Here is a 25,986-nt window from a genome sequence, read left to right as displayed (position 1 = left end):
AACCTCAGATCTGAAGATTCAGATCCACAGGGAAGAGATCTGGGAAGATCATAGAATGAACAGGTACCCCACAAAATTCTTATCAGGGATGATTGGGGAACACACTCCAGTCCTACTCCTCTGGTCAGTGTTCTAGAACATTGTACAAAGCCCACTGCCATTTTCTTACTCTACGACAAGATCCTGAGTCTCTTGTTTGGGAAGTGATTGTCCCATTTGTGATACTCTTGACACTTTAAGCCGAATGCATGGCTTTCATCCTCTCTTCACTGCTGTCTGGTCAATGCTGTATGTATGCATGCCCATTTCTGCTACTTGATTATAAGCTCCTCAAGCAGATAGTGTCTTATTTACCTTAATTTCTCTTTCCCATTAGCATAATAGAAGTCCACACCCTTATGTGCAATTCTAAAAATACAAAAAGCTCTGAAAACTAAAATGTTTTATTGCTCTTTGGGTGATAAAACTTGTTCTGGACTGACATATATATATATTTATATATATTCATAGTATTTACGTTTCCCACTTGGAGTGACCAGTCATCCATTTACTGCAGACTTTTAATGGTTAGGTGCAGCCCCAGTCCCCAGCTGAGGATGTTACATATTACGTGGTATATGCAGTATATTTCCTTTCTAAAATCTGAGTAATCCTGTCCCCAGGTGTTCTGAATGAGGGATTACCAACCAGTAGTGTCTGAGATAAGATTTGTCAGTTGAACAAGAGAATTTTTGATTATGATGTTGGTATCCTTGAGCCTGATACTTTTGTTGAAGTATCCCAAGGGAAAGGAAAATTCCAGTTCTGGGTGTGACCTTGTACTTTCCAAATGCTGTTTAAAGCTTGGGAAACCTTCCTATCAGGATCTGCACATGACACATGGGGTTTTGATCTTTATACCCTAAAACTAAGCCCAGAGAGTTGTCCTGGATTTAATGTTATTTCCTTCTGTGTATATGTTCAGCTTTCTGATATGTTTATTCTGTTGGTTCTGCTTTTATTTTTTTTTAAGCTGAGAATTTTTGCTTGTTTGTTTGAAGTTGGTTTGTTTTTTGTTGAATAGATTATAAAACTAGCTGCAGGCAGTCATGTGCTGTGGGCATGTGAGTTCAATTCCATTAACAGTCTGTTTTTAATATTATGTAAATTTCTAAAAGTTTAGAGATTGAAATAATGTTTTTTGGGGAGGGTGTGAATCATGACTGGACTTCTTGGTGATTTTAATAGCGTGAACTTCTTAAAATTTGAAAGACAGTAATTGGTACAAGGGCTCTTGATGTGGGAACTAGGTAACTAACAGCTTTGGGGTCCTCAAACCTTCTGATATTGTACACATTTTCTCCGGACATTTGAGTGTGTGTGTGTATGGTTTGTTGTGTTGTGGGTGTGTATAGTTTGTTGTGTTGTGGGTTTTTTTTTTTTTTTTCTGGAAAGAGTCATTGCTTTTTATCAGGTTCTTAAAGGATTCTAAGACAAAAAAAAAAGACTTAACTGATTAAGAATTTCAGTCTTATGCTAATTCATTAGTCATTTTTAACCTTTCTAAATAAAAAAGACAAAATCATCTCAAATTGCTGGATACATTGTGCTTTATTTCTGTGTGTGTGTATGTGTGTGTCTATTCATTCCTGTTTTAACTCTAATTAAATCCATCCAATTGATGAATGGATGGAAAATGCCTGCCTCCCAAAATTAATTTCATTCCCTTCTTCTCCAACTCTGTCCAATACTCATTTAAAATTTATAATCTTCCCATGTCCAAAGGACCTGGAATTACACCCTTCTTTTAAGCTATATCAAATGCTTGCTCTTTTGAGAACTCTCTCCTGAATGTAATCTTGCCTCTCTCTGAATCATAACAATATGCTATCATTGTGAGTTTTTGTGTACACATGGGTTTGTCTTTTCTTCCTGCCATTATCCTGCCCTTGCCTTTCTCTAGGAATTAGGTAGTCACTTCCATGCAGGGACGGGAGGGGGTGGTTGGGCTTACTTGTATATCACAGTCCCCCAAATTGGCAATATCTTTTTATGGTAGTAGCTCAATAAATATTTAAGTGGAAGTCAGGAACATCTTTGTTCCATATACTTTAACACTGAAATCACAGACTCAGAGTTAATTTTTTTGCAGATAACAGTTTTGAGTATCTTAAAGCTATTGATACATCCAAAGCAACATACTATTTTTTTCTTTATTTCTTCTTAAAAATGGTGTGGGGGGGATACATGTGCTGAATGTGCAGATTTGTTACACAGGTATATGTGTGCCATGGTGGTTTGCTACACCTATTGACCCATCCTCTAAATTTCCTTCCTTCACCCCCTGCCTCCCCACAGGCCCTGGTATATGTTGTTCCCCCTCTCTGTGCCCATGCGTTCTTTATGTTCAACTCCCACTTATGAGTGAGAACATGAGGTGCTTGGGTTTCTGTCCCTGTGTCAGTCTGCTGAGGATGATGGCTTCCAGCTTTATCCATGTCCCTGCAAAGGACACGATCTCATTCCTTTTTATGACTGCATAGTATTCCATGGTATATATGTACCACATTTTCTTTATCCAGAAATCTTTTTATTTTCTAATACTACTGAATTCAGGCTCAAATGCCTCATCAGTAAAAATAAATTCCTATTTTAAAGTATATCGTAATAAAGTGTGTGGAGCTAATGGTTGCTGGATTTGGTCAGGAGTTCTGGGTGATAGTGCCTGTGATTAGAGTCATGAAAAGTCACAGCTTAAAGTCAGAGCTGCCAGGAACTCAGGTCTAGCCCAGTGTGCTCCTTGGAGCCCCCAGAGCTTCACTGACATGTCTTTGGGGACCTGGGTGGGAGATAGGACAGCCCTACTCCCCAACCAGAACAGCTCTGTTTTAGTTGCTTTATATTTGAGCTCTGAAATGCATTGAAATTTGCTGAGTGTCCTGTTGAAGTTAACTAGACCCTCTTATCACCCCTCCTTGGCTGGCCCCTGATTTTACACCTGAGGACACTGAGGTCATACAGAGCTATAGTGTGATTGTCTCAGGTCATGTGCTTGGGAAGGCCCAGCTGGAAATCCAACCTAGTCCCAAGTATCCTGCCTTCTGGCCCACAGTCCTCTCCTCCTCCTCCTCCTTGTGGCCCCTCCAAGTGTTCCTCGACTTTGTAGTGGTCACTTGGAGATCATTAAGAAACACTGAGAGGGAGCTCTGTATCAGGCTCTGGGGATGAAAAGAGGGGCGATACATGCTGCAGCAATCCTTGGCACCAGTATCTCCTCTTTTTCTCTAACAGTGGTACTTTCCAGATAATTCTATGTATGATGCCTTACACATAAAACAGCATAGCTGCATGGTAGAGGTGTTCTACAACTGGATTATGGTGATAGTTACACAACTGTATAAATTTATTAAAACTCATCAAATTATCACTGATTTTCTCAGCGTTCCTCTTGCATTTGAAATGTGATCTCAGTATGATCTCAGTAGCACGAAACACTGTACTGACGTCCAACAAAGATAAAACTGTTAAATGGGCTACTGTGTTCCCCAAGTCTGTCTCTGTCTCTCCGTGTCTCTCTCTACACACACCCACCCCAGGGACAAAATCTAACAGCCTCTCTCACCCCCAGCAGATTTCCTGTCACATCTCATTGGCAGGAAATAGAACACAAGCATATCCAAAATAGATCACATGCCCATCCCTAAACCAATCACCAACAAAAGGGAGTGAGATTAACATTATTTGCCTGGACATATTCTACTTTTATCTCCAGGGCTGTGAGAGGGTTCTGTGTTCCTGAATGTCATGCCTGAACAAATTAGGATTGTGTGAACTAGGAAAAGGGTGGGGAATGTCTGCTGGGACATTAACCAACAGTCTCTGTTATACTTAGTTAACTTTTTTAACTGAAGAGAACAGACACATGACCTGTTCTTTCTTTGTTGACTGTGGGTATCTGTATTCTTAGTAAAATGCTTCCATGATTTCCATACAAAGAATTTTTCTTAAAGCCAGGACTCTGCAGTGTAGTTCTTCACTGATACTGTGTTTGTGGTATAATAAGTTTTGAGGTTGGCAGCCATATTTCACTAGCACAGTCAGTAGGAAAATTGGCAAGGAGCTGTCATTATCCAATTTAGAAATGTTTTAACTTTTTCCCTCTCTTTAGAACATTTGACCAATTCAGATTTGGGGAGGTTTACTATTACTAAGTAAAGAGAGATAGCACACTGGTATCTATGTGGGTTTAGGAATATGGTATTGACGGGATTTAGAACTATTGCTGCTCAGCACAGGTTAAGAGGCAAAAGCCATCAGAGGCCCAGAATACCCAAAATGGAAGGTTTCCAACACTAGGATAGAGGATGTAACTAATATCTTCAACCCATTGTACAGAATCTGAAAACATCTGCACAAAAGCAAAGTGAATACCACCTCTCCTCCCTTTACTTTTTCCCCTTCCTCCCTCCGTTCTCTGTCCTATCCCAACCTAGACCAAAGTGTATCTGTATTATGGATTTCTTAATTGCTTTATTTCATGTGTCACAATCTCTGGTTGTTGGGATGTTAACCAAAATAAAGAAACACATTTCAATAATATAAATTACACTAAGGACAATATAATTGTCATCAAGAGGTACCTCTAAGACATAGCTCTAGGTTATGATCCATCTGCAGGAACTGGCCTAATTTGGGAAATATCTAAGGCCATTCAAAGCCATTAGGTTTGTTGACTTTGATGCAGAATAATCGATGCCTGTCCCAGTAGATACTAATTCTCTTGAATTTTTCTTTCCGCCTTCTGTCCTGAGTCATCAAAGCCTAGTTTCCCAAGTCTCCACTTCTGAAATACTTTATAAATGTTTTCACTGTCTTCGTAACTTATGCTTTTGGATAAATAGAGATGATTTAACAACAGATAGACTTTCAAAGCCATGTAATTCAGGACATACTTAAATTGATTTATAGTGGCCTTAGTATTTTTCCCTCTTTGGTGAGGGCTGTTGCATCTCTTTGTTGAGGAACAGCCATCTATGCATAGACAGGTTCCCACAGAAAAGCCATGGGACACATTTGAACAAGCTCTCCCCCACACATACATGTGTAAAGAATGTTCAGTCAATACTTGTTGGCTGTTTATGGTTGGTGGATGCTCACATAGAAATACATTGACATTTGTCTCTTAAGGCATACCACAATGGGGTAATTTTTCATTGTTTTATGTACCCTGGTAGCTTTGTAACATATAAAAATTCCTTGTTTCTAATTTAGTAATGTATGGAAAAAGGCAGTGAGGCAAAACTTAAGTTTTTCTTCCTCTGTAGACTATAGGTATTTATGCATGCATTTGAGAGTATATAAAATGGTATATGTCTGTTTTCCTGACTAAGGAAACCTTTTTGCTTTTCTGCCAGAGAAAAGCAAAGCAGTCAGTGACATCTCATGATGTCACATGATTTGTAAGGGTAAAAAAGTGGAAGCCAATAAATATACATGAGCTAAAAATGAGCAATCTTGGGTCATTTCCTGAGAGTCACCCTTTCTTTATGCAGCAGTAATATCCCACCTGTTAAGTGTGCCTTTCCCTGAACTTAATGTGATAGAGAATATTTTCTCCTGGGCCAGGTCATTAGATAAAGCATTTTAAAGGTTGTGTTTTCTGTTTTTCTTATAGGCAAGGATTACTGCAAAGTAATATTTCCATATGAGGCACAGAATGATGATGAACTGACAATCAAAGAAGGAGATATAGTCACTCTCATCAATAAGGTAAACAAAGGTTGTCTCCTACCTTCTGAACCATGAACTGCTTTGGGGTATTGACTGGATAGTACAAACTTTTGCTTCAGTGCTTAAAAACTTGGTTTTCTCGTCCTGAACTTGTGAGGAAGAATCTTGCATCTTTCCTTTTGATCAAGGTAAGCCCAGCATCCAGATGAATGCATTCCTTGGGACTAGAGTAGATTTGTTTGCCTTATGGCCAGCTGGAGATTTGCATGGTCCTTCAGAAAAGTCTGTTCCCAAAGGAATAACCCAAAAGGCAGCCTGCTTGGCTGGAGATCCTGCCCTCCACAGCAGCCAGGCTGCAGAGTTTTGTGTCCTGAGGTATCTGTGGAGGAGTTTTAAAAAGGCTGGTCATGCCTCACAGGCAGAAAATGCTTAAAGAATATTTGCTGTTCAAATCAAAGACAGGTAGAGTGCCTGAGAGAATTTTGCCTGTCTCGTTTGGATTAAGAAGGTTGAATGAGTTTATTATCATTAGAGCCAGAGCCCTGTAAACAAATGGAGAGCTATAAAATCTGTGTGAAGTGATGCAGTTGAACAAGGGCCTTGGCCGTGTACTGTGTGTGCTTTCACACAATGGTACTCACCAAGTAGGTGGTTGAAAGATACACTATTTAAGCAATACCTACAATATATGACCTTTTCTTTGAAGAACAGCATTTTTGTGATGGTCGAATACCATGAGAAGCTGAACAGTCTTGAAGGTGTGTATGGTGGTTTTATTCTTGTATTTGGGGGAGTGACAGGGAACTTAGCACAGTTCCCTTAGCGCAAGTATGACTTGGGAGATCATTGTGGCTGCCTGGGCTCTCTCAGGGCTGGGAAGCCTTGACAGGGTGGAGGATGCAGGGAGTGGGGAGAGATTGCAGGTGCATAGAGGTGGGGTAGGCCTAGGGTCCTGCTAGACTCTAGCCATTACTGAGAGGGAGGGGACTATGGTGTCACCTGGCCCTACCCCTGCCCCCAGGCTTGCCCATAAGGTGATCAGAAAAATTTGCCTTCGTTATCAAGAGGTTATCTCTAAGACATGGCTTTAGAGATTGTGTGTTTTAACAGTCTAATCCAAAGATGCCAGGGTACTAATGACCCTGGAAGTTAAGTAGCTTGCCAAAGGTCAGGAGTTTTAGGGAGAAAGCTGGTCCTCTTACGAACTCCATATGACAGTGGTATGGAGTATATAGTGTTTTCTGAAATAGCAAATCATTCCCGGTTTTGTGGATCACCCAAGAACTTGTCTATCTTTTTACCTGTAAATTATTCTCCCCTGTATGGCTCTGTAGGTGTTGAACGTGGCAGGAGAAAATGAGGGGAAGTATGCTTCCCTTGTTCTTTTCTGCAAATGAGGCAGAAGAGGTTCTTTTCTGTCTCTTTCAGATTGCTTTCTGATACACAGTGCATTTCCTATTTTTAATCAGACCTGTAACCAAAGAAGTGGAATAAGGAAGTTGTTAAATGAGTGTGAAGCACAATATGAATGGTATAATAATTGGCATAGATATTTGGTTTTAGAAATACTGGGAAAGGGCTAGAGCGCTTTTCTCTTCCTTGATGATAAAGCAACCAGAAAATTAAACGACTGCTATTCTTTGCAGTGGGGGGGACTCACTAGCCTGTTTTTGTTTTGTCTTTGGAAGAGAAGGAGCTTCTTTTTAGTTGAAAACCCAGTATGTCAATAATATTTAATGAGGTTTGAGAAAACAAACACATCTATTTCTATTTTGACATATTACTCCAGTCCTTCCATTTGAATACATGTCATAATGAGAACAAATTCATCTTGATGATTTTGTTCCTAACCTCCCAGCCTGAGATCCAGTCTGATAAAAATGATGTGATTTTTCTGAAGACCTTAGTCAGAAAGGGAATATCTATTGGTCCCACCCTGCCCCCACCCCCAAGCCTTTCTCCATCCCTGCCACTTCCTGCCCTGCAGAGCTGAGCAGAGGCTTGAGTTGTTCTGCACTTGCCCAGGCCAGGTAAACAGGACCAGGCTTCCTCCATCCTCCTTTCTCTAGCACCCACCACAGCACCCAGTCTGGAGGAGAGCCCTGGGGTAGTGAAGGGTGGAAGGATGTGTCATCCCCCCACCCCCCGCTCCAGTGTCCCCTACGCACTTCATCCCTAGCACCTCAGCCCCTTTTTTTGTCATGGTGGATAAGGTTTTCGATGTGCTGTTGCAGTCGGCTTGCCAGTATTTTATTGAAGATTTTTGCATCTATGTTCATCATGGATATTGGCCGGAAGTTTTCTTTTCTTGTTGAGTCTCTGCTGGGTTTTGGTTGCTTTTATTTTTTTTTATACAACCTGCTGGGAAATCTCTTGCTATCCCGTGCTTGTGTGCATTTTTACTTTATTTCCATGAAATGCCTGCCAGCCTTAACCTAGCATTCCAGTTTGCTGGAAGCAGTGTGTTCAGTGGACAAGTGTTATGTAGGCTACCAGCTCCCAGAACCAGGGTTTGAATCCCAGCTCCACTGTTCCTGGTTGTGTGTCTTTGGGCATGTTGCTTACCCCCTGAGCCTGAGTTTCCTCAGCCATAAGGCAAGGGCCATATGACAAAGGGCTAATATCCAGAATCTACAAAGAACTAAAACAGATTTACAAGAAAAAAACAAACCCATTCAAAAGAGGGCAAAGGGCATGAACAGACACTTTTCAAAAGAAGACATATATGAGGCCAACAAGCATATGAAAAAATGCTCATCATCACTGGTCATTAGAGAAATGCAAATCAAAACTACTTTGAGATAACATCTCACACCAATTAGAATGGCCATCATTAAATAATCTGGAGACAACAGATGCTGGAGAGGATGTGGAGAGATAGGAACACTTTTACACTGTTGGTGGGAGTGTAAATTAGTTCAACCATTGTGGAAGACAGTGTGGCAATTCCTCAAGGACCTAGAAATAGAAATTCTATTTGACCCAGCAATCCCATTACTGGGTATATATCCAGAGGATTATCAATCATTCTATTACAAAGACACATGCACATGTATGTTCATTTTGGCACTGTTTACAATAGCAAAGACCTGGAACCAACCCAAATGCCCATTGATAATAGACCAGACAATGAAAATGTGGCACATATACACCATGGAATACTACGTAGCCATAAGAAACAATGAGTTTGTGTCCTTTATAGGGACATAGATGAATCTGGAAACCATCATTCTCAGCAAACTGACACAAGAACAGAAAATCTAACACCGCATGTTCTCACTCATAGGTGGCTGTTGAACAATGAGAACACATGGACGCAGGGAGGGGAGCATGACACACTGGGGTCTGTTGGTGGGGAATAGGGGAGGGACAGCAGGGGGCAGGGAGATTGGAGAAGGATAACATGGGGAGAAATGCCAGATATGGGTGATGGGGATGGAGGCAGCAAACCACATTGCCATGTATGTACCTATGCAACAATCCTGCATGATCTGCACATGTACCCCAGAACCCAAAATACAAATACATATACACACACACACACACACACACACACACATATATATGTATATATATGTATGTATGTATATGGTGCAAGGGCCATAAAGCTGACCTCATACGGCTGCTGCAAGGATTTACTATTCTGGTAAGGAGGGGTCTCTCTGTGGCACCCATGATCCTAGAAATTGTCACGTCAACCCTGGCTACTCTTTCTTGGGCCTTGGAAGTGGGAATGGAAGGGCTCTTGTGTCTGAGCCCAGTTTGCTGCCAAGGCTGGAATGCCATGACGTTAAGTAGGTTAAAATCGTGAAAAATCCACCTAAAATAGTTAAGTATTCACAGTGGAGGAGATTTTAGTAAGAATTTGGAAAGAAAACATGCCATAAATATTTTGCCTGCTGAAAGTGGGAAGAATGGAGTTGAAGCCTGTAAAACCCTGCTGACATTATAGAAAATTGTTACTCTTCCTTTAAGTTAGGAATCGCCCAGAAGCTCATTGAGATGATTGTACACTATTGCTATTATAAAATGAATGGTTTCACCATGATCTGTTTAATATGCATTCTGATATGCATATTTATTGGTTGCAGGAGTTGAGGTGAAAGACCTGAATTACTGTTCTCTAAACTCAGTGTTTGCTATAGAAGTTCTTGATAGACCTCAAATTCCTCTGATGTTTACTCTGGTATCAGTGAAGGTGGTTTCCCTTTGCCCTGCTTTTCTGTGCTGTGGCAGGAGTCACAGAACAGGTTTTGCCCTCATTTTTAGCCCTAGGTTGTCATTTCACGTGGCTTTCTAGAAAATGAGTCAGATACCTTTAGTGGGTGTTTATAAGCCCTCTGCAGTTCCTGAAATAATGTGCAAAGACCCAAACTATTTCTGTGTGTCCCTGGAAACCAGGAGGAAATGTGGCAACCTGAATGGTTTGTTTTCTAGTTTATTTATAAAGAATTCTTGTGAATTTGGGAACATTTCCACTCGTGCAGAATATACCTGTGTTTAGCTTTTATTTCCAGTCATTCAAAAATAGCTTCCACGTCTGTGTTCCTGCCGCCCCCATCCCTGCCTTCCTGATTTGTGCTCAGAGTGTGTTTGAAAAGGTTCCGAAGCTTCTGGGTCTCATTCCCAACTGGAGAATCTTCCTGGAGAAGGCCTGAGGGCAGCTAGGCAAGAGCTGTGGCAGGGCTCAGCTGCAAAGGTGATGGCCATTGGAGGGTGTCCCATGCTGTGGCCACTGCCACTTGGGGCAGAATGAGCCCAGCTGTGGAGAGGAGCCACATTCCTACTCTTGGCCAACAGCCACCTGGCCTCAGAGCAACAGCCATTCCTCACAGCTCTCACTAACCTAGGAGGAAAGGCTTCCTCCATGACCCCTTTGTAAACAAGGACCTTTAGGTGTTTCTTATTAAACTGGCTTCCTTGGGTAGTTGTGTCTTTTACCCTTAAAGCATACCCAACCCCTGTGTCTTCATTGTTTTAAGCCTATTTGATGACATCAAGATCAATGCTTAGAAAGCGAACATTATTGGCCAAAATCATGGAGTGGTAGAGATGGAGGGAAGGAGACAGAGACTATATTAGCTAGCGTTAATGTTCGTGGAAGGAAACTGATAGACACACCCTAGGGAAAGAGGGGACCCAGGCCGGGCTCAGTGGCTCATGCCTGTAATGCTAGCACTTTGAGTGGCTGAGACGGGAGGATCACTTGAGTCTGGGAGTTCGAGACTAGCCTGGACAACATGGTGAAAACCCATCTTCACAAAAAAATACAAAAATTAGCCAGGTGTTGTGGTGTGTGCCTGTAGTCACAGCTACTTGGGAGGCTAAGGCGGGAGGATTACCTGAGTCTGGGACGTCGAAGCTGCAGTGAGCCATAATTGTGCCACTGCACTCAGGCCTGCGGGACAGAGTGAGGCCCTGCCCCCCCCCACCACCACCACAAAAAAGAGGGGATCCAGAATATTAGCTAAAGACAGTTAGTGGCATCCCCAACTGTAGTACAGTCATCTTTCCTTGGACCATGAGGATTATCCACTGAAGATTATTGATAGCAATTTAAATTTTATACTCTGTCCTCTTCCCCTCACAGTGTTCATTTGTTCATTCATTCATTCATTCATTGATTTAATTCATTCATACATTGAAGAATATTTATGGTGTGCCAGGAGCTATGCAAAATCCTGGGATACTCATTCATTCATTCATACATTGAAGAATATTTATGGTGTGCCAGGAACTATGTAAAATGCTGGGATACTCTGGTGAGGCAAAAATTCAAACCAGGAATTTTGCTTCTTTGTAGGGACCCCAAATATTCAGAGCTAGACATGCTGTGAGGGCACAGTTAGAACCGCTCCTTTCATCTATACTGTTTTCCTCCTTCCTGTCTCAGACAACAGTTGAACATTTAACTTAGTGATAGCTAGATCTTTCTGCAGGACCACAGCTTCCCAGCACAGGATTCTGGACCACTGGCAGCAAGAACCCAGGAGCATCATCACCATTCCCCTTTCCTCAGGAGTCCTCAGAGCTCAGCATCTCCCCTCTTCTTCACAGCAGCCCCGGGAATTAGGTGGGACCACACATGTTCTCTCCAGATTACGAAGGAGAAGCAGAGGCCCAGAGTGCTGAAGCAGCTTTACCAAGGGACTCCCAGCAAGTCAGTGGCAGAGCCAGGGCAGAAGCATCTGCTGACCCTGGACCAAGTGCTCTTGGAACTTGGGGGCTGGGCAAAGTGGTAACTGCGGGTGGAGCTCGTGTTTCCTGTGGGGCTGAGTCACTCCCAGAGGTGACTCTTGTCTACTCATTGAGAGTGTTCATTGTTACTAGATATCCAGGGCAAGTGTCTGTGGAGTTTCCTTTCTAAGGTAATGCCATTGTCATTGTTACTTACCAGAAAAACATAATTACTATGCCATCACCCTATCCTTTGTTGCTGATACTTGCATTTAGGAATCTATGTTTCTGATCTGTTAGAGTCAAGACATCACTGTGGTGGTTTCTGGATCATCCATGACTGTGTAAGTCCACTGTCACCTCTAAAGGAATGAAATGACGGTCCATGCAGAGGGAATGATGGGTTTGGCTCAGGGCTGATATTGGTTCTTTTTGTGCCTGATGCCCTCCTCCCCAGCTTTCTTCCAGTTTCTTCCCAAGCCCAGAGTATTTTGCCTTCCTCTTTTCTTCCCAGCCTGGTTGCCACTTAGCTTTCCACCCACTGTTGTGGTGAAAAAAAAACACACACAACAACAACAAAAAATGCAGGCAGGAGTCCTGAGCTCCTTCCTAAGTTATTCTATGATCAACTCTGTTATTTTGTTTGTTCTAATATTTATTTCCCCTTCCTGCCTCCCTCCCATTAATTCATTAATGAATTGAAACATTTATTCATGAGAAAATGTTTTCAGACTTCCTTGCTTCCCACTCCACGGGAAAATAAGGTTGCCTTCACAAAGAGAAGTGGCCTTAGGAACCTCAAGCAAGATCCTTAGCTTGGTAGGAAGAAAGCCAATCAGCCGAATCGATTGCTGGCCCTGACCCTTTCTCTCTGAACTGCTGAAGCTTTTAGCAGAGCTCAAATCCTAGGATTAAATGTGGTTCCAATGGGAGGAGTAAATTAGTAGGTGTCACCCTGAAGATGATGACATGCTGACAGACCCATTCGACGGACATGTTTAATGAGTGAATGAAGAAGTTAAGCATAGGTCTGGGATCATCTGGGTTTACAGACATTTGGAAAATGTCAGTGTTGAGCAAATGAGTCATTTATGTCATAGAGTATATTTCTTGCAGCATGACCTATCTTGTTAAACTGCTTATGTCCTTACTCTAGACAGAAGTCACAATATATCTCTTCCTCAGAGCATTTGAAACCCAAAGGACTACAATTTGTTGCTGTTTCGTCTTCCTTTTATAAGTAGTCAGGATACTGGGACCAGTGAGAATAATCATTACCATCACACAGACATAGTTTTAAATTAGATAAGGATGGTAAACATAGGGCTTGGGGTAGGAGAAAATACCTTTTTAGTTTACCAGTAGACAGTCGATGCAATGCCACCCCAATGTTTTGATGGTCATTATTATAGATTTTTCCTTTGCATCGTGGACACATGAGTTTGCAGCTGATGTAAATTCCCAGGTTCACATGCCTCCACAAATTATATAAAACTGTCTAAAGAGATCCTGTGTTTGTTCAACCTAATTGTCATATCTCTCCAGAATGCTGTGCTTAAATGACAGGATATCAGTAATTACCCACCTTGGGACTCTTTTTTCCCCCCTGCCACACACAGAAAAAATTCTGCAGGTATCTTAAGGAATTAGAGAAACTCCCCTTTTTTTCTATTTTCTATCTCCACCCTTTCTGTTTGTATTACTCTGTTAGGGATGTCCCAAGGCTTAAATGAGATGTTGTGCCTAAAAGTGCTTTAGAAACATTAAGGTTAAATCATAGGGCTGGGTATGGTGGCTCACGTCTGTAATCCCAACACTTTGGGGAGGCTGAGGTGGAAGGATCACTTGAGTCAAGGAGTTTGAGACCAGCTTGGGCAACATAGTGAGACTCTGTCTTTACACACACACAATTTTTTTTAAAAAAGGTTAAATTGTAGTTATTGCTATGATAAGTTATTAGAGGAAGATGAAAAGACAAATGCCTGGTAACTGAATGTTCTTTCTTGATGTATTGAACTGTCCTGAAATTAAGTTCAGTACTTCCCTGAAATTCCTTTTCATAATTTATTTTAGTTTTTTTTAGGATGAAAGTAATGTACTACAGTTGGGTAACTCATGTCTTGTTCAGTATCTCAAAGCTCTTTACATTCATATTTGCATTTTATTAAAATATATGGTTTTTGAGAAGAAAGTGGCATGGGATACACTTTTTTTTTTTTTGAGACTAAGTCTCGCTCTGTTGCCCAAGCTGGAGTGCAATGGTGCGAGCTCAGCTCACTGCAACCACTGCCTCCCAGGTTCAAGTGATTCTCCCACCTCAGCCTCCCAGGTAGCTAGGATTAAAGGCAACTGCCATCATGCCCAGCTAATTTTGTATTTTTGTAGAGACGGAGTTTCACCATGTTGGCCAGGCTGGTCTTGAACTCCTGTCCTCTGGTGATCTGCCTGCCTCGGCCTCCCAAAGTGCTGGGATTACAGGCATGAGCCACTGCGCCCGGCCAGGATACACTTTTATGTAGCACTTTAAAATTGTATAAGTAACACTTACTCTTGGGGAAAAAAAATGAGAAAAACAGACAAATACAAAGAAAAATCAGAATTACCGGTGACCTTACCACCTTCACATGCCTCTTAATATTTTAGCATTATTCTTTTGAACTTTTTCCATATGTACACATAATTACAGTTTAAAATAAAAATAGGATCATATTATATACACTATTTTGTAATAAACCTCTTTGTGCAAAATACATCATGATTATCTTTGGCAGCATGGTTAAATGATTTCTTAGCATCCTGCATCCTAATGTATGGAGAGAATACCAAAATCCTCTTATTTTTTTTTTTTTTAGACACAGTCTCCCTCTGTCACCCAGGCTTGCGTACAATGGTGCCATCTCAGCTCATTGCCACCTCCACCTCCTGGGAATCAAGCAATTGTCATGCCTCAGCCTTCTGAGTAGCTGGGACTATAGGCATGCGCCACCACACCCGGCTAGCTTTTGTATTTTTAGCAGAGATGGGGTTTTGCCATGTTGGCCAGGCTGGTCTCGAACGCCTGACCTCAAGTGATCCACCTGCCTTGGTCTCCCAAAGTGCTGGGATTACAGGCATGAGCCACCATGCCCAGCCCTCCACAATCCTCTTATGTTTAGCTTGTTTACAGTTTTTCTTTGTGTTAGACCATGTTGTACACAGTTGTTACCTTGTTCAGCAGTCTTTGTGCACATTATTATTTTTGCCACTTTCTCTTAGTTGGGATACCTTGGCAGGTTACTCATCTCTGCATGCATCAGTTTTCACATCTGTGAAATGAGTGTGATAATAGTACCTACATCCTGGTGTTGGGAAGATTAAATGACATAAAGTAGGTAAAGCACTCAGAAAGCCTGGCTCCTAATAGGTGCTATATAAATGTTAGCAGTTACTATTTCCTGCTGATAAATTGCTCAATGTAACACTGTGTGAGTGCATTTTGAGGGCATATTGAGGATACATCCTGAAAGATTGTGCCAATTTAGTCTCCTCACTGGAGTGCTTGCAAATATATTTCCCTATTCATGTCATGCCTGGATATTATCATTCTTTTTAATCTCTGCTAATTCTGCATTTTAAAAAATGATTACCAAACTTGAACATTTTATGCATCATTTCCAATTGATTTTTATAAAAATACCTTATATTCATGACATTAGCCTGTCATCTTCATATTTTGAATATTTTTTCTTTGTTTATGACTCATGGAGATCTTTAAGAAAAAGTCATTAAAATAAATGCCTTTTAGACTTAAAATTCCTTCATTTAATAGTTAACTGTATAGTGCAGTAAAATTTGTCCTTTTAAGAATAATTTTGATTAAGCCTTTTATATTTTATTTCTACTTGGAAATGGTATCCAACTATTAAATGCATTCTTTCTCTGCCTTCCACAGGGCTTTCAATGTTTCTATTTAAAGCTTCTGTCTTTACAGTATTTTTTTTTATAGTGGCATTCAGAGAGTCCCTGAGGTTCTGCATGGATGCCTATAAGGATCCTCATGTCCTAGACCATGGTTTGGCAAACTTCTGTAAAGGGGCAGGGAGTAAATATTTCAGGCTTTGTGGATCGTGCAGTCTTTATCACATCTACTCAACTCTGCCATTTTAGAGCAAAAGCGGCCATAGAGGTAAATGAATGGGTGTAGCAGAGTTCCAGTGAAACTTTATTTATGGACACTTAAATTTGAATGTCATGTAGTTTTCACATTTCTTGAAATATTATTATTTTGATTTTTAAAAACCATTCAAAAATGTAAAAACTATCCTTCATTTGTGGACCATAGAGAAATAGGTGCAGGCTAGACTTGGCCCATGAGATGTAGTTTGCTGGCCCTTGAAATAGAATATCTGGAAATAGACTCATAAAAAAATCTAGCCAATCGATTTTCAACAAAGATACAAAGACATCTTAAGAGAGGATAATCTGTTCAAGAAATGGTGTTGGCACAATTGGACACCCATAGGCAAAAAAAAAAAAAATTGAACCTCAACCTGAACCTAACATATTATACAAAAATCAACTCAAAATGGACCATAGATCCACATGTAAAACATAAAACACCAAAAGTTATTTATGAAACATGGGAGAAAAGAGTTGTTAGACATGATACCAAAAACACAGTCCATAAAGAAAAAAAAAACTTGCTAAATTGAACTTCAGCAAAATTTAAAACTTTTGCTCTGCAAAGACACTCTTGAGAGAATGTTGTTGGCCAGGCTGTTTTTCCTAGAAGGCTGTCTAAGCCCCAGTGTTCAGCAAGTAATTGCCTGCTATGTAATTGCTTGAATTTGAAGGACCTTGGTTTCATTCTGAGTCTTCCTGGAGTACCTCTTATAATACATGGATCTTTCACATTGGTGCCTTTCCCTGCCCCGTGCCTTTTCTTCCCCATGAAGGCAGACATAGCCATACTTCACTAGTCTGCTCTGGACTCATCTGAGCAGCCTGAGGGCCTGGATTTGACTTGGGAATTGTAATTTTTTACTCGCTGCACAAGCCTAGAAGCTAAATCAGCTAAGTATAAATTAAAAGTCACCAAAAAAAATTTTAGGCCAAGAAATATGTTTTCCTAATAGAACTTCTTAAAAGAAATGTGGATTTATCTGGTGAAGAATGGAAGTAGAAGATAGGAATTTAGGAATTTACTAATAGTTGCTGCAGCTGGCTTCAATGCTCTTGACCTTCAAAATGATGATGACTATGCCCTTCAACTCCTGTTCCTTCCCAGTCCTTATCTGTGGAATGAAGAATACCACCTTCTCCCTTTTTAAAGTTTTTTTTGTGTCTTTTAGATGTGGTGCAGGAGCTAAGGAAATCTCTTAAAACATAATAAAAAATGCTTTATAATCGCCATTGTCTTTACCAATGAAGCAAAATGATTTTCTGTTATATCTGCTATCCTTTTAATGGAAGAAAAGCATGTATTTGGATGTAGAGTCAGTGCAGTTCTCTAAACCATAAGTGAAGGTAAAAATTCAGCTGTAGGATGCATATTCTGGAGTAATAGACTGTACATTCAGCCATATGCTATGGATGAGCTGAAGGTGCCATTAGAAACAGCTTTTAAGATTCCACGTTAAATGGCCATTTCAATGTAAATGACTTAGCAAAGTCTCTAGCAACTTTCCCACAAAATGAGAAGTTTCTGTGAAAATGTTGTTATGTAAGTTTACATTCTTGATTGCATTTATTTATTTATTTGAGACAAAGTCTCACTCTATCACCCAGGCTAGAGTACAGTGGCACCATCTCAGCTCACTGCAACTTCTGCCTCCTGGGTTCAAGTGATTCTTGTGCCTCAGCTTTTCAAGGAGCTGGGATTACAGGTGTGTGCCATCACACCCAGCTAATTTTTGTATTTTTAGTAGAGATGGGGTTTCACTGTGTTGGTTGGGCTGGTCTCAAACTCTTGAGCTCAAGTGACCTGCCCACCTTGGCCTCCCAAAGTGTTGGGATTACAGACAGGACCAACCACACCCAGTCACATACTTGATTATATTTAAATGGACAGAAAAATAATGTAAAAGTGCTACCTTAATAATTTGTATTTTGTGTATGACTTGTTCATATGCCCTTATATGTAGTTAACATCTCTTGGAATACTTAGAGCCATCTTATGAGGACATTGGGAAGGTCTTGTCTGTATAAGGATCTCCTTTTCACATGAGTACTGATTTTTTTTTTTTTTTTTTTTTTAAGACGGAGTCTGGCCCTGTTGCCCAGGCTGGAGTGCAGTGACACTGCAATGTCCACCTCCCAGGTTCAAGTGATTCTCCTTCCTCAGCCTCTCAAGTAGTTGGGTTTACAGGCATGTGCCACCACGCCTGGCTAATTTTTGTATTTTTAGTAGAGATGGGGTTTTACCATGTTGGCAAGGCTGGTCTTGACCTCCTGACCTCATGATCCACCTGCCTCGGCCTCCCAAAGTGCTGGGATTACAGGTGTGAGCCACCACTCTCGGCTGATTTTTTTTTTTTTTTTTAGACAGGGTCTCACTCTTGTTGCCCAGGCTGGAGTGTGGTGGTGTGATCATGGCTCACTACAGCCTTGACCTTCTGAGCTCAGGTGATCCTCCCACCTCAGCCTCCCAAGTACGTGGGACTACAGGCATACCACCACATCTGGGTAATTTTTTGTAGAGATGAGGTTTCACCATGTTGCCCAGGCTGGTCTCAAACTCCTAGATTCAAGTGATCCATCCACTTCAGCCTCCCAAGTGCTGGGATTACAGGCATGAACCACTGCACCCAGCCAATTACTGATCCTTGAAATAGATTTATGGGAGTAGAAATTCTTTCATTCCATAGTTAGAAAAAAGGCTAAAACAAACATTTTCTAGAATGCTTAATATTGTATATTTGCAAAGGAAATTATGAAATCAATAAATAATTCTGGTATATTTTTTGTGTACAAACTATATAGCCGTGTTCCACAGCTTTAGGAAATACCAAATATAAATGGTCACCCTGGAGTTGGGCCAACATGGCAGGCAGCATCTGTTGGGTGCTATTCTCTGAAGAGGCTCCAGATAGAAACATCTTTTTCTTTTCCTTTTTTTTTTTTTTTTTGAGACAGGGTCTTGCTCTGTTGCCTAGGCTGGAGTGTGGTGGTGTGATCTTGGTTCACTGCAGCCTCCGCCTCCTGGGTTCAAGCAATTCTCCTGCCTCAGCCTCCTGAGTAGCTGGGACTACAAGTGTCCACCACCACACCCAGCTAATTTTTGTATTTTTAGTAGAGACAGGGTTTCACCATGTTGGCCAGGCTGGTCTCGACCTCCTGACCTTGTGATCCACCCGCCTCGGCCTCCCAAAGTGCTGGGATTACAGACCTGAGCCACCCGGCCCTAGAAACATCTTTTCGAGGAGGAAAACAGGCTGTGCACACAGTGGCCTTTAGGGATTCTGCCCTTGGTTGTCTTCTATGAAAATCCCATTGGGCCTTCTTGATTCCTGCCTTTGTGACATTAAATGCCTGTGAAAGTCCTGTTCTCTTACTGGGGACTGAGATTTGGTGTAAGGTGTTTTTTTCTCATTTTTAAATGACATCTGGACTCAAAGGTTACTTCTGTAGCTTTTCCTAACCTATGTGCTATGAGGGTAGGGGAGCAATTTCTTTATCTCTCTAGGGTGGATGGGAAGGGACTTAGCTGGAATCACCCCTCTGGGCTGATGGCCTTCAACAACCTTTAGCCTCCAGCAGTATGTCATAAAAATACTACCATTTTATGTGTGTGCCATTATCTGAAAAAGGCTAGGTGGCACTAAGTTACTGCATGTGTTTATCTTTCTGTATAAAGATGTTCAACAGTGGCTCTACTTTACCTTAGGGAATACTTCACCTTCCTTGTTAGAGAAAGGAACATATGACTGGCAAAGAAAACTCCAAGATAATTAAAAACTCTTGTATGTATCTTCATTTCACACATTCTTTCTATAGGACTTCTTTTGGGAATTAGACCTTGAAATAGCTCAGACTTTTAAAGATAGAGCTTAAAGTTCTGTTATATCTAGAATGAAAAAGTCCAGTCTAATTAAAGAAACAAGCTTTTTGAGGAAATATACAACTTGGGGTTGTAGCTATGATGGAACAAAGGGTATTAGACTTACCCTTCTGCCATAGACAACTCTAACATTGGCCAAAACATATGAAGTGGCTGTTTTTCGGCATTGGACAATACATATCATGAGAATGTGATCCTGGAGACAAGGGAAGCATAAAAGTGAGTTTTACATCAACCCTGGGTTTTTGCCTGGAGGCACTTTCTGAATTGCAGCACAGGGCCGTGGAGCCCAAACAAAGAGCAGCAGACTCATTTATTGGATAGAGGAAACAAATTATAATTCAGGACTGCTGGAGTAGCTCAAATTTTCAGAGCAGGGAACTGCAAAAGAATGAGCTACACAAGGAAAGAGTGCCAGAAATGTATAGACCTAGATGCTTTGGCCAAATACTAAGCCAGGCATCAGTAGGGCAAGAGTCCACTAGGCCTGGCGGAAAATAAGAACTTAGAGGGGCTGTGAGCTGAGTGGATATCCCAGAGATCACCAGTGATGGGAGATATTAGAGTTCCAGCTAAGCACAGTAGAAAACATGAGGTGCTAAACACGTCTGGCATCCAGTTGAGAACCCAGAAAAGGCAGCCACAGAAACAGCACTACCCTAGACCTGTTGTGACAAAGCCTAAAAACCAAGCCTTAACCAGTCAAGCTGTCCTGCAGGTAACTTGCCTACCTAGCAGAACTCAACACTCTTTCAGGGAGGACAACAAAATCCAGTCTCTCAACAACATAGCATGCACAGTTGTTGAGATAATATAATCATAAATGATTTATGAAGAAGCAGGAAAATGTGAGGTAGCTTATAAAAGACATGGGAGCCTTTCTGAGTACAGTTTTCAGGCATTGATACCTGCTTCAGTTAATACTGGCATGCCCAGGAGGAAGTGTGTTTACTGTTTTTTGTGTGTGTTATCCACCCAATTTCTTGTTACTAGTTATATAGTATGTAAAATGAAAAAAGCAGAAGTTAGTATAGCAAAGACTGTAAATTGTTGCCTGCTAAGATGCCAGGATTTTTTACAAATAGTTCAACTCTGGGTCATGACTTCATTGTATCATGAAAGACTGAATGACTGCCAGTCAGGCACGGTGCCTCTTACCTGTAATCCCAGCACTTTAGAGGGCTGAAGTGGGTAGATTACTTGAGTTTAGGAATTTGATACTAGCCTGGGCAACATGGCAAGACCCCGTCTCTACAAAAAATTTAAAAATTAGCCATACATGGTAGCTTGTTTCTGTAGTCTTGGCTACTTGAGAGACTGAGTGGAAGGATTGCTCAAGTCTGAGAGGTCAAGGCTGCAGTGAGCCGTGATTGCGCCACTGCACTCCAGCCTGGACAACAGAATGAGGCCCTGTCTCAAAAAAAAAAAAAAAAAAAAAAAAAAAAAAAAAAAGTAAAAAAAAAAAAAAAAAAAAAAAAAAAAAAAAAGTGGTGAATGACTGCCTAAGCCTCAGCTATCCTGTGATGTTGGCATTTGGAATGTAGTGTTTTCTTGACTGGGCTTGTCCCTAGGACTGTCTCCTCAGGCTTCCCTCTTTAATTGTGGTCTGACAGGCATTGCTTCTGATGCTGAATAGTAGTCAGTGTAGTCCTCATTTTTTTCTGTTACCTTGTAAACCATGATATGTGGCTGAGCCTGCTTTAGTAACTGATTTATGGGGATATAGAAAATTCTGAGCAGAAATCCAAGCCATGAAGAATAATTGCATCTCTTGGGGAGATGTTAACAAGCAGAGGCAGAGTGCTTCTGGGCTCCGGCTTCCATGGAACTGTCGCTCAGCAGCCCCCACCCCCAAGCTCCATGCAGAAGGCGTTCATTAGCAAATATTAAATGGCTGTTTCCATACTGCTGGTGGATGCTGAGGGTGTGAGGCTCCCTGGGGGCATGCTGAGGCTCACTTAACAGCCACACCCAAATCATCCAATGCTCACTTTCTCCTCAAATGATATCTCAGTCATCAGGGAAGGTCATGAAGAACAGCCATGCTGGATAACTTCTGGGAAATTGGGACTGGGGAGCCTGGGGGCAGCTGACCACCAGAAGTGACTGAACAGAGTACATTTCTTTTTTGTTTGCATCAAATGGTGAACCCATTTTTATGTGTTCATTTTTTTTTTGGTTTGAAATGTCTGTTTCTAAGCTGCATGTTCCCGTTTGAACTCAAAGAAGACATTTACAATGCCTGAGAAAATGTGGCCTACCTTTTGAGGGTACTTTTAAAGTTTTTGCCACAATTATGAATAAATAATAAATTCAGAACAGATCAGCAGGTAAAGCCTGATCATACAAATGAAGCTTTCTTTGTGTAGTGATTCTATACCTGCCTCCCCCTTGTTCAATTTGATCTCACTTGTGATGTTTGAAAGTGGAGAGAAGTGGAATAAACAGTCTGGAGGAAGATTGGACCATTTATCTGTTCAGTCACCATTTATTCAGAATTGATATGTACCAGGCACTATATTAGGAATTAGATGGAGACAAAGGTGTGAAGATAAGAATCCTCATTTTCAAGGAGCTTACCGCTTTCAGGAACCTTGTGACTCAAAGTATGGTCCATGGAATAGCAGCATTGGCATCACCTGGAAACCTCTTAGAAATGCAGAATCTCAGGCTTGGCCCAGACCTACGGAATCTGAATTGGCATTTTTACACAATCCCTGAGTGAGAAGCATGCACATTAAAGCTTGAGAAGCACTGATCTTAAATCACTGATTCTCAGCCTACACATGGGAAAAACCTAGGGCTATCGGAAAAGCACTGATTTCCTGTGCCCATTCCCCACCCCCAAATTTTGATTTAATGGGTATGGAGTCTAGCCCAGGCATCGGCATTTTTTTTTTTTTTAATTCCCAGGTGATTCTAAATGTGCAGCCTGGGGTAAGAGCCACTCGTCTAGTACATGGCTTTGCATTCTTGATAAAACAGCCCAAGATGAGATTGTAGCTCATTCTGTTAAGCAGTGTATAAGCTAGTGGCAAATTTGTCTTGGCTACAGATTTCAAGTGCCTAGGCTAGAGATAGACACACCAGGTCTCATGTGGCCCTCTCTGTGCCTACAGGTGATATGTCAGGGAGTCACTTTCAGCTGTGTAGAGTACTTCGGCCAGGTTACAGGGGGCCATGCTGGCAGGTTTGAAGAGACTGAGGCCCAATACTGAAGTCTGGTCAAGGCCTCCTTCCTCAGACATACCCCGGCGACTTGGCATCCCTCCTCTTGGTCCCCCTCCAGGTGTGTGAGCTGTTGCCAGGAGGTTTCACCCAAGGCAGGCAGGACTAGGAGTGGCCCCTTGGCACTTGAGGATGGCACTGGATCACATGATGAATGCACATGAGTGTAATTAAGCAGCTTTCCTGGTCACATTATCCCTCAGGGATTCGGACCAGGCCATATAATCACGATGACAATAACAATAGCCAGTTCTTGTGTCACTCTTTATACTTAGCAAAGATTTTCACGTATATCAAGAAACCGAGATCCAGGGAGCTTTTTGTCACTAAAACAGCTTGAGTATTACATGGCCTGTGCTTGTTCTGTTCCACCTCTCTCTGAGTTCCACTTGAACATGTCAGGCAAAATAAGGAATGGCTCCCTTGTGACAAAGTGAGTTCCCTGTTATAAGCAGTATGCTAGGAGAGAGTAGAAAACCTGAGATGGAGCAGAACGTAGAGGCTGGACTACAGAACACCTAATGTTCTATTCATTCATTCCGTAAAAGGAGAAACATTATTTGCATTTTACAGGGAAAAATATATACCCTAGTATCTGCCTGGTATTGAGGCATAGAGAAACCATTTTAGCCATTTTAAGGACTTGAATTTGGAAGAGTGAACATTATATGTCAGAAATATGATTTCTTTCCATATTCTTGCTAAGGGTTTAGGTCTACTTTCCCCTGAGTTCATGCCAATAGACCTTATGTCTAAACAGCAGCTTTCTAGAAGCTTCATTCATATATACTGCTCCTTTTCTCATTTCTACCTCCCACCTCATTCAGAGTTCGTCCCCTCACCCCCCTACACTGCCCTTTCTCATTCGAATTTGACTCTGAAACTCCATGAAGGTAACTGTTATGCCTGGGGTTATGCCTGGGGTCCTGGTGTAATTTACTCATAGCACCCCAGATTTGGAAACAAATTATAGTATTTGGGCCACACTATATCTCTCCTCGGTGGTCAGCTACTGCCTCACCATCCTGCCATCACTCAACTCCTACCATCTTCCTTGGGGACATCCACTTCCGCCCTGATGGCAGTCTGGCCTCACAAGTGCTTGACCACCTGCCCCTCCTTTCTGCCCCTGTCACTCATGGGTGCTGTCTTGCCTCATGCCTCATATCACTGTTCAGTAGATGTTGGAGGGCTGGGTTTTGTTCCAAGCTGTAATACCTGTATATTCTCTTCCATAAGCACAGATGTCCTCTCTCCCTATTCTCTTCCTTTATGCTCAGTGAGTCTGCCCTTGACCTTCCTCACTGCCTTGGTTTTTCCCTCGTTCTCTGCTTCCAGGTTACTCAGATTCTCTTGGTCCCACTTGTTTGTAAATCCAGCCTAGCACTTCTGCCAGTGTTTCTGTGCCATTCTGATTCACTATGTCTGCTTCTCCCACTAGACTCTGAGCTTGGGATCCCCACAAGAACATGATGGTTTTCTTTTCTTGCCTGGATTCCTCTCCTGTCCTGCACATTTTAGGAGTCTATCCCAGTCACTGGCATTTTTAAAAAATTCCCAGGTGATTCTAATGTGCAGCTAGGTTTGAGAGCCATTTTATGTTCTCAATAAATAAATTGAGGCCAGGCGTGGTGGCTCACGCCTGTAGTCCCAGCACTTTGGAAGAGTGAGGCAGGCAGATCACCTGAGGTCAGGAGTTCGAGACCAGTCTGGCCAACATAATGAAACCTCATCTCTACTGAAAATACAAAAAAAATTTAGCCAGGCATGGTGGCAGGCACCTGTAATCCCAGCTATTCAGGAGGCTAAGGCAGGAGAATCACTTGAATCTGGGAGGCACAGGTTGCAGTAAGCTGAGATCATGCCTTTGCACTCCAGCCTGGGCGACAGAGCCAGACTCCATCTCAAACAAACAAATAAATAAATAGAATTTGCTGCTGTTTTATACTTCTGAAAGCACAGCCCTCATACAAGTCTCTTCATCTCTGCCATCAAAGGCTAGTTCTTTTGCCTGGTTTGTTGAAGAGGACTTATTTTCACTTCTCGTTTTGCTGTCAAAATTACTCCTATTTCCCTTAAGTTAGCTTCTGTTGCTGGGGGAAAAAATGGCTTGTTTCTCTGTAAATCTCTATCCTACTCCAGGCATCCTGACCCTGTGCCCACTTTCTGTCCTCCAGCAGACTCCTTTTGGGGCTGGTTTGTGTGTGTGTGTGTGTGTGTGTGTGTGTGTGTGTGCGCGCGCGCGCGCGCTTCTGCTAGTAGCACTAAATCACACTGGCAGTTTTCCCTTTTGACTATGCTTATCTCATCCATATGCCTTGTGTTTATTCTTGCACCAACCAGAACAATTAGACATATTGTGTTCTCCCTTTATGCTTTCCCTCTCTTGTTTGAATTATGCAATGAGTAGCACTGTTAGTATTTTCCTTAAGAAGCAGAGTATGGATGGGCCATCCAAACCAGTCATCACCAAGGGCATGTGAAGCATGTGAAAAAAACAATGCAGAAAATGTTAATAAGCAAACCCAAATACTTGGGTTATTATTTGCGTAAAACTAAGATGAAGCATGGATTTGCATTGTTTAGAACGTTTGAGGCCAGGCATGGTGGCTCATACCTATAATCCCAGCACTTTGGGAGGCGGAGGCAGAGGCGGGTGGATCCCTTGAGCACAGGAGTTCAAGACCAGCCTGGACAACATGGTGAAATCCCATCCCTGCTAAAAATATGAAAAATTAGCCAGGCGTGGTAGCACATGCCTATAGTCCCAGCTACTCATGAGGCTTAGGTGGGAGGATCGCTTGAGCCCAAGCAGTCGAGGCTGCAGTGAGACA

The 25,986-nt window shown here is 41.8% G+C and overlaps 1 protein-coding gene across 13 annotated transcripts in view; it reads left to right on the top strand.

Annotated features, from left to right (window-relative positions):
• Nucleotides 1-25,986, top strand: part of SH3KBP1 (SH3 domain containing kinase binding protein 1) — a 383,287-nt gene that overhangs the window by 260,391 nt on the left and 96,910 nt on the right. For all 13 annotated transcript variants that reach the window (XM_017540642.2, XM_017540638.2, XM_017540641.2 and 10 more), the window contains one exon: nucleotides 5,654-5,748. In XM_017540642.2, coding sequence (XP_017396131.1) covers nucleotides 5,654-5,748 — 95 coding nt within the window. The remainder of the gene's footprint in view (nucleotides 1-5,653; nucleotides 5,749-25,986) is intronic.

The sequence above is a fragment of the Cebus imitator genome, unplaced genomic scaffold (genome assembly GCF_001604975.1).
Source record: "Cebus imitator isolate Cc_AM_T3 unplaced genomic scaffold, Cebus_imitator-1.0 Scaffold128, whole genome shotgun sequence".
Classification (NCBI taxonomy): Eukaryota; Metazoa; Chordata; class Mammalia; order Primates; family Cebidae; genus Cebus; species Cebus imitator.
This window is presented reverse-complemented; position numbering and strand designations above follow the sequence as displayed.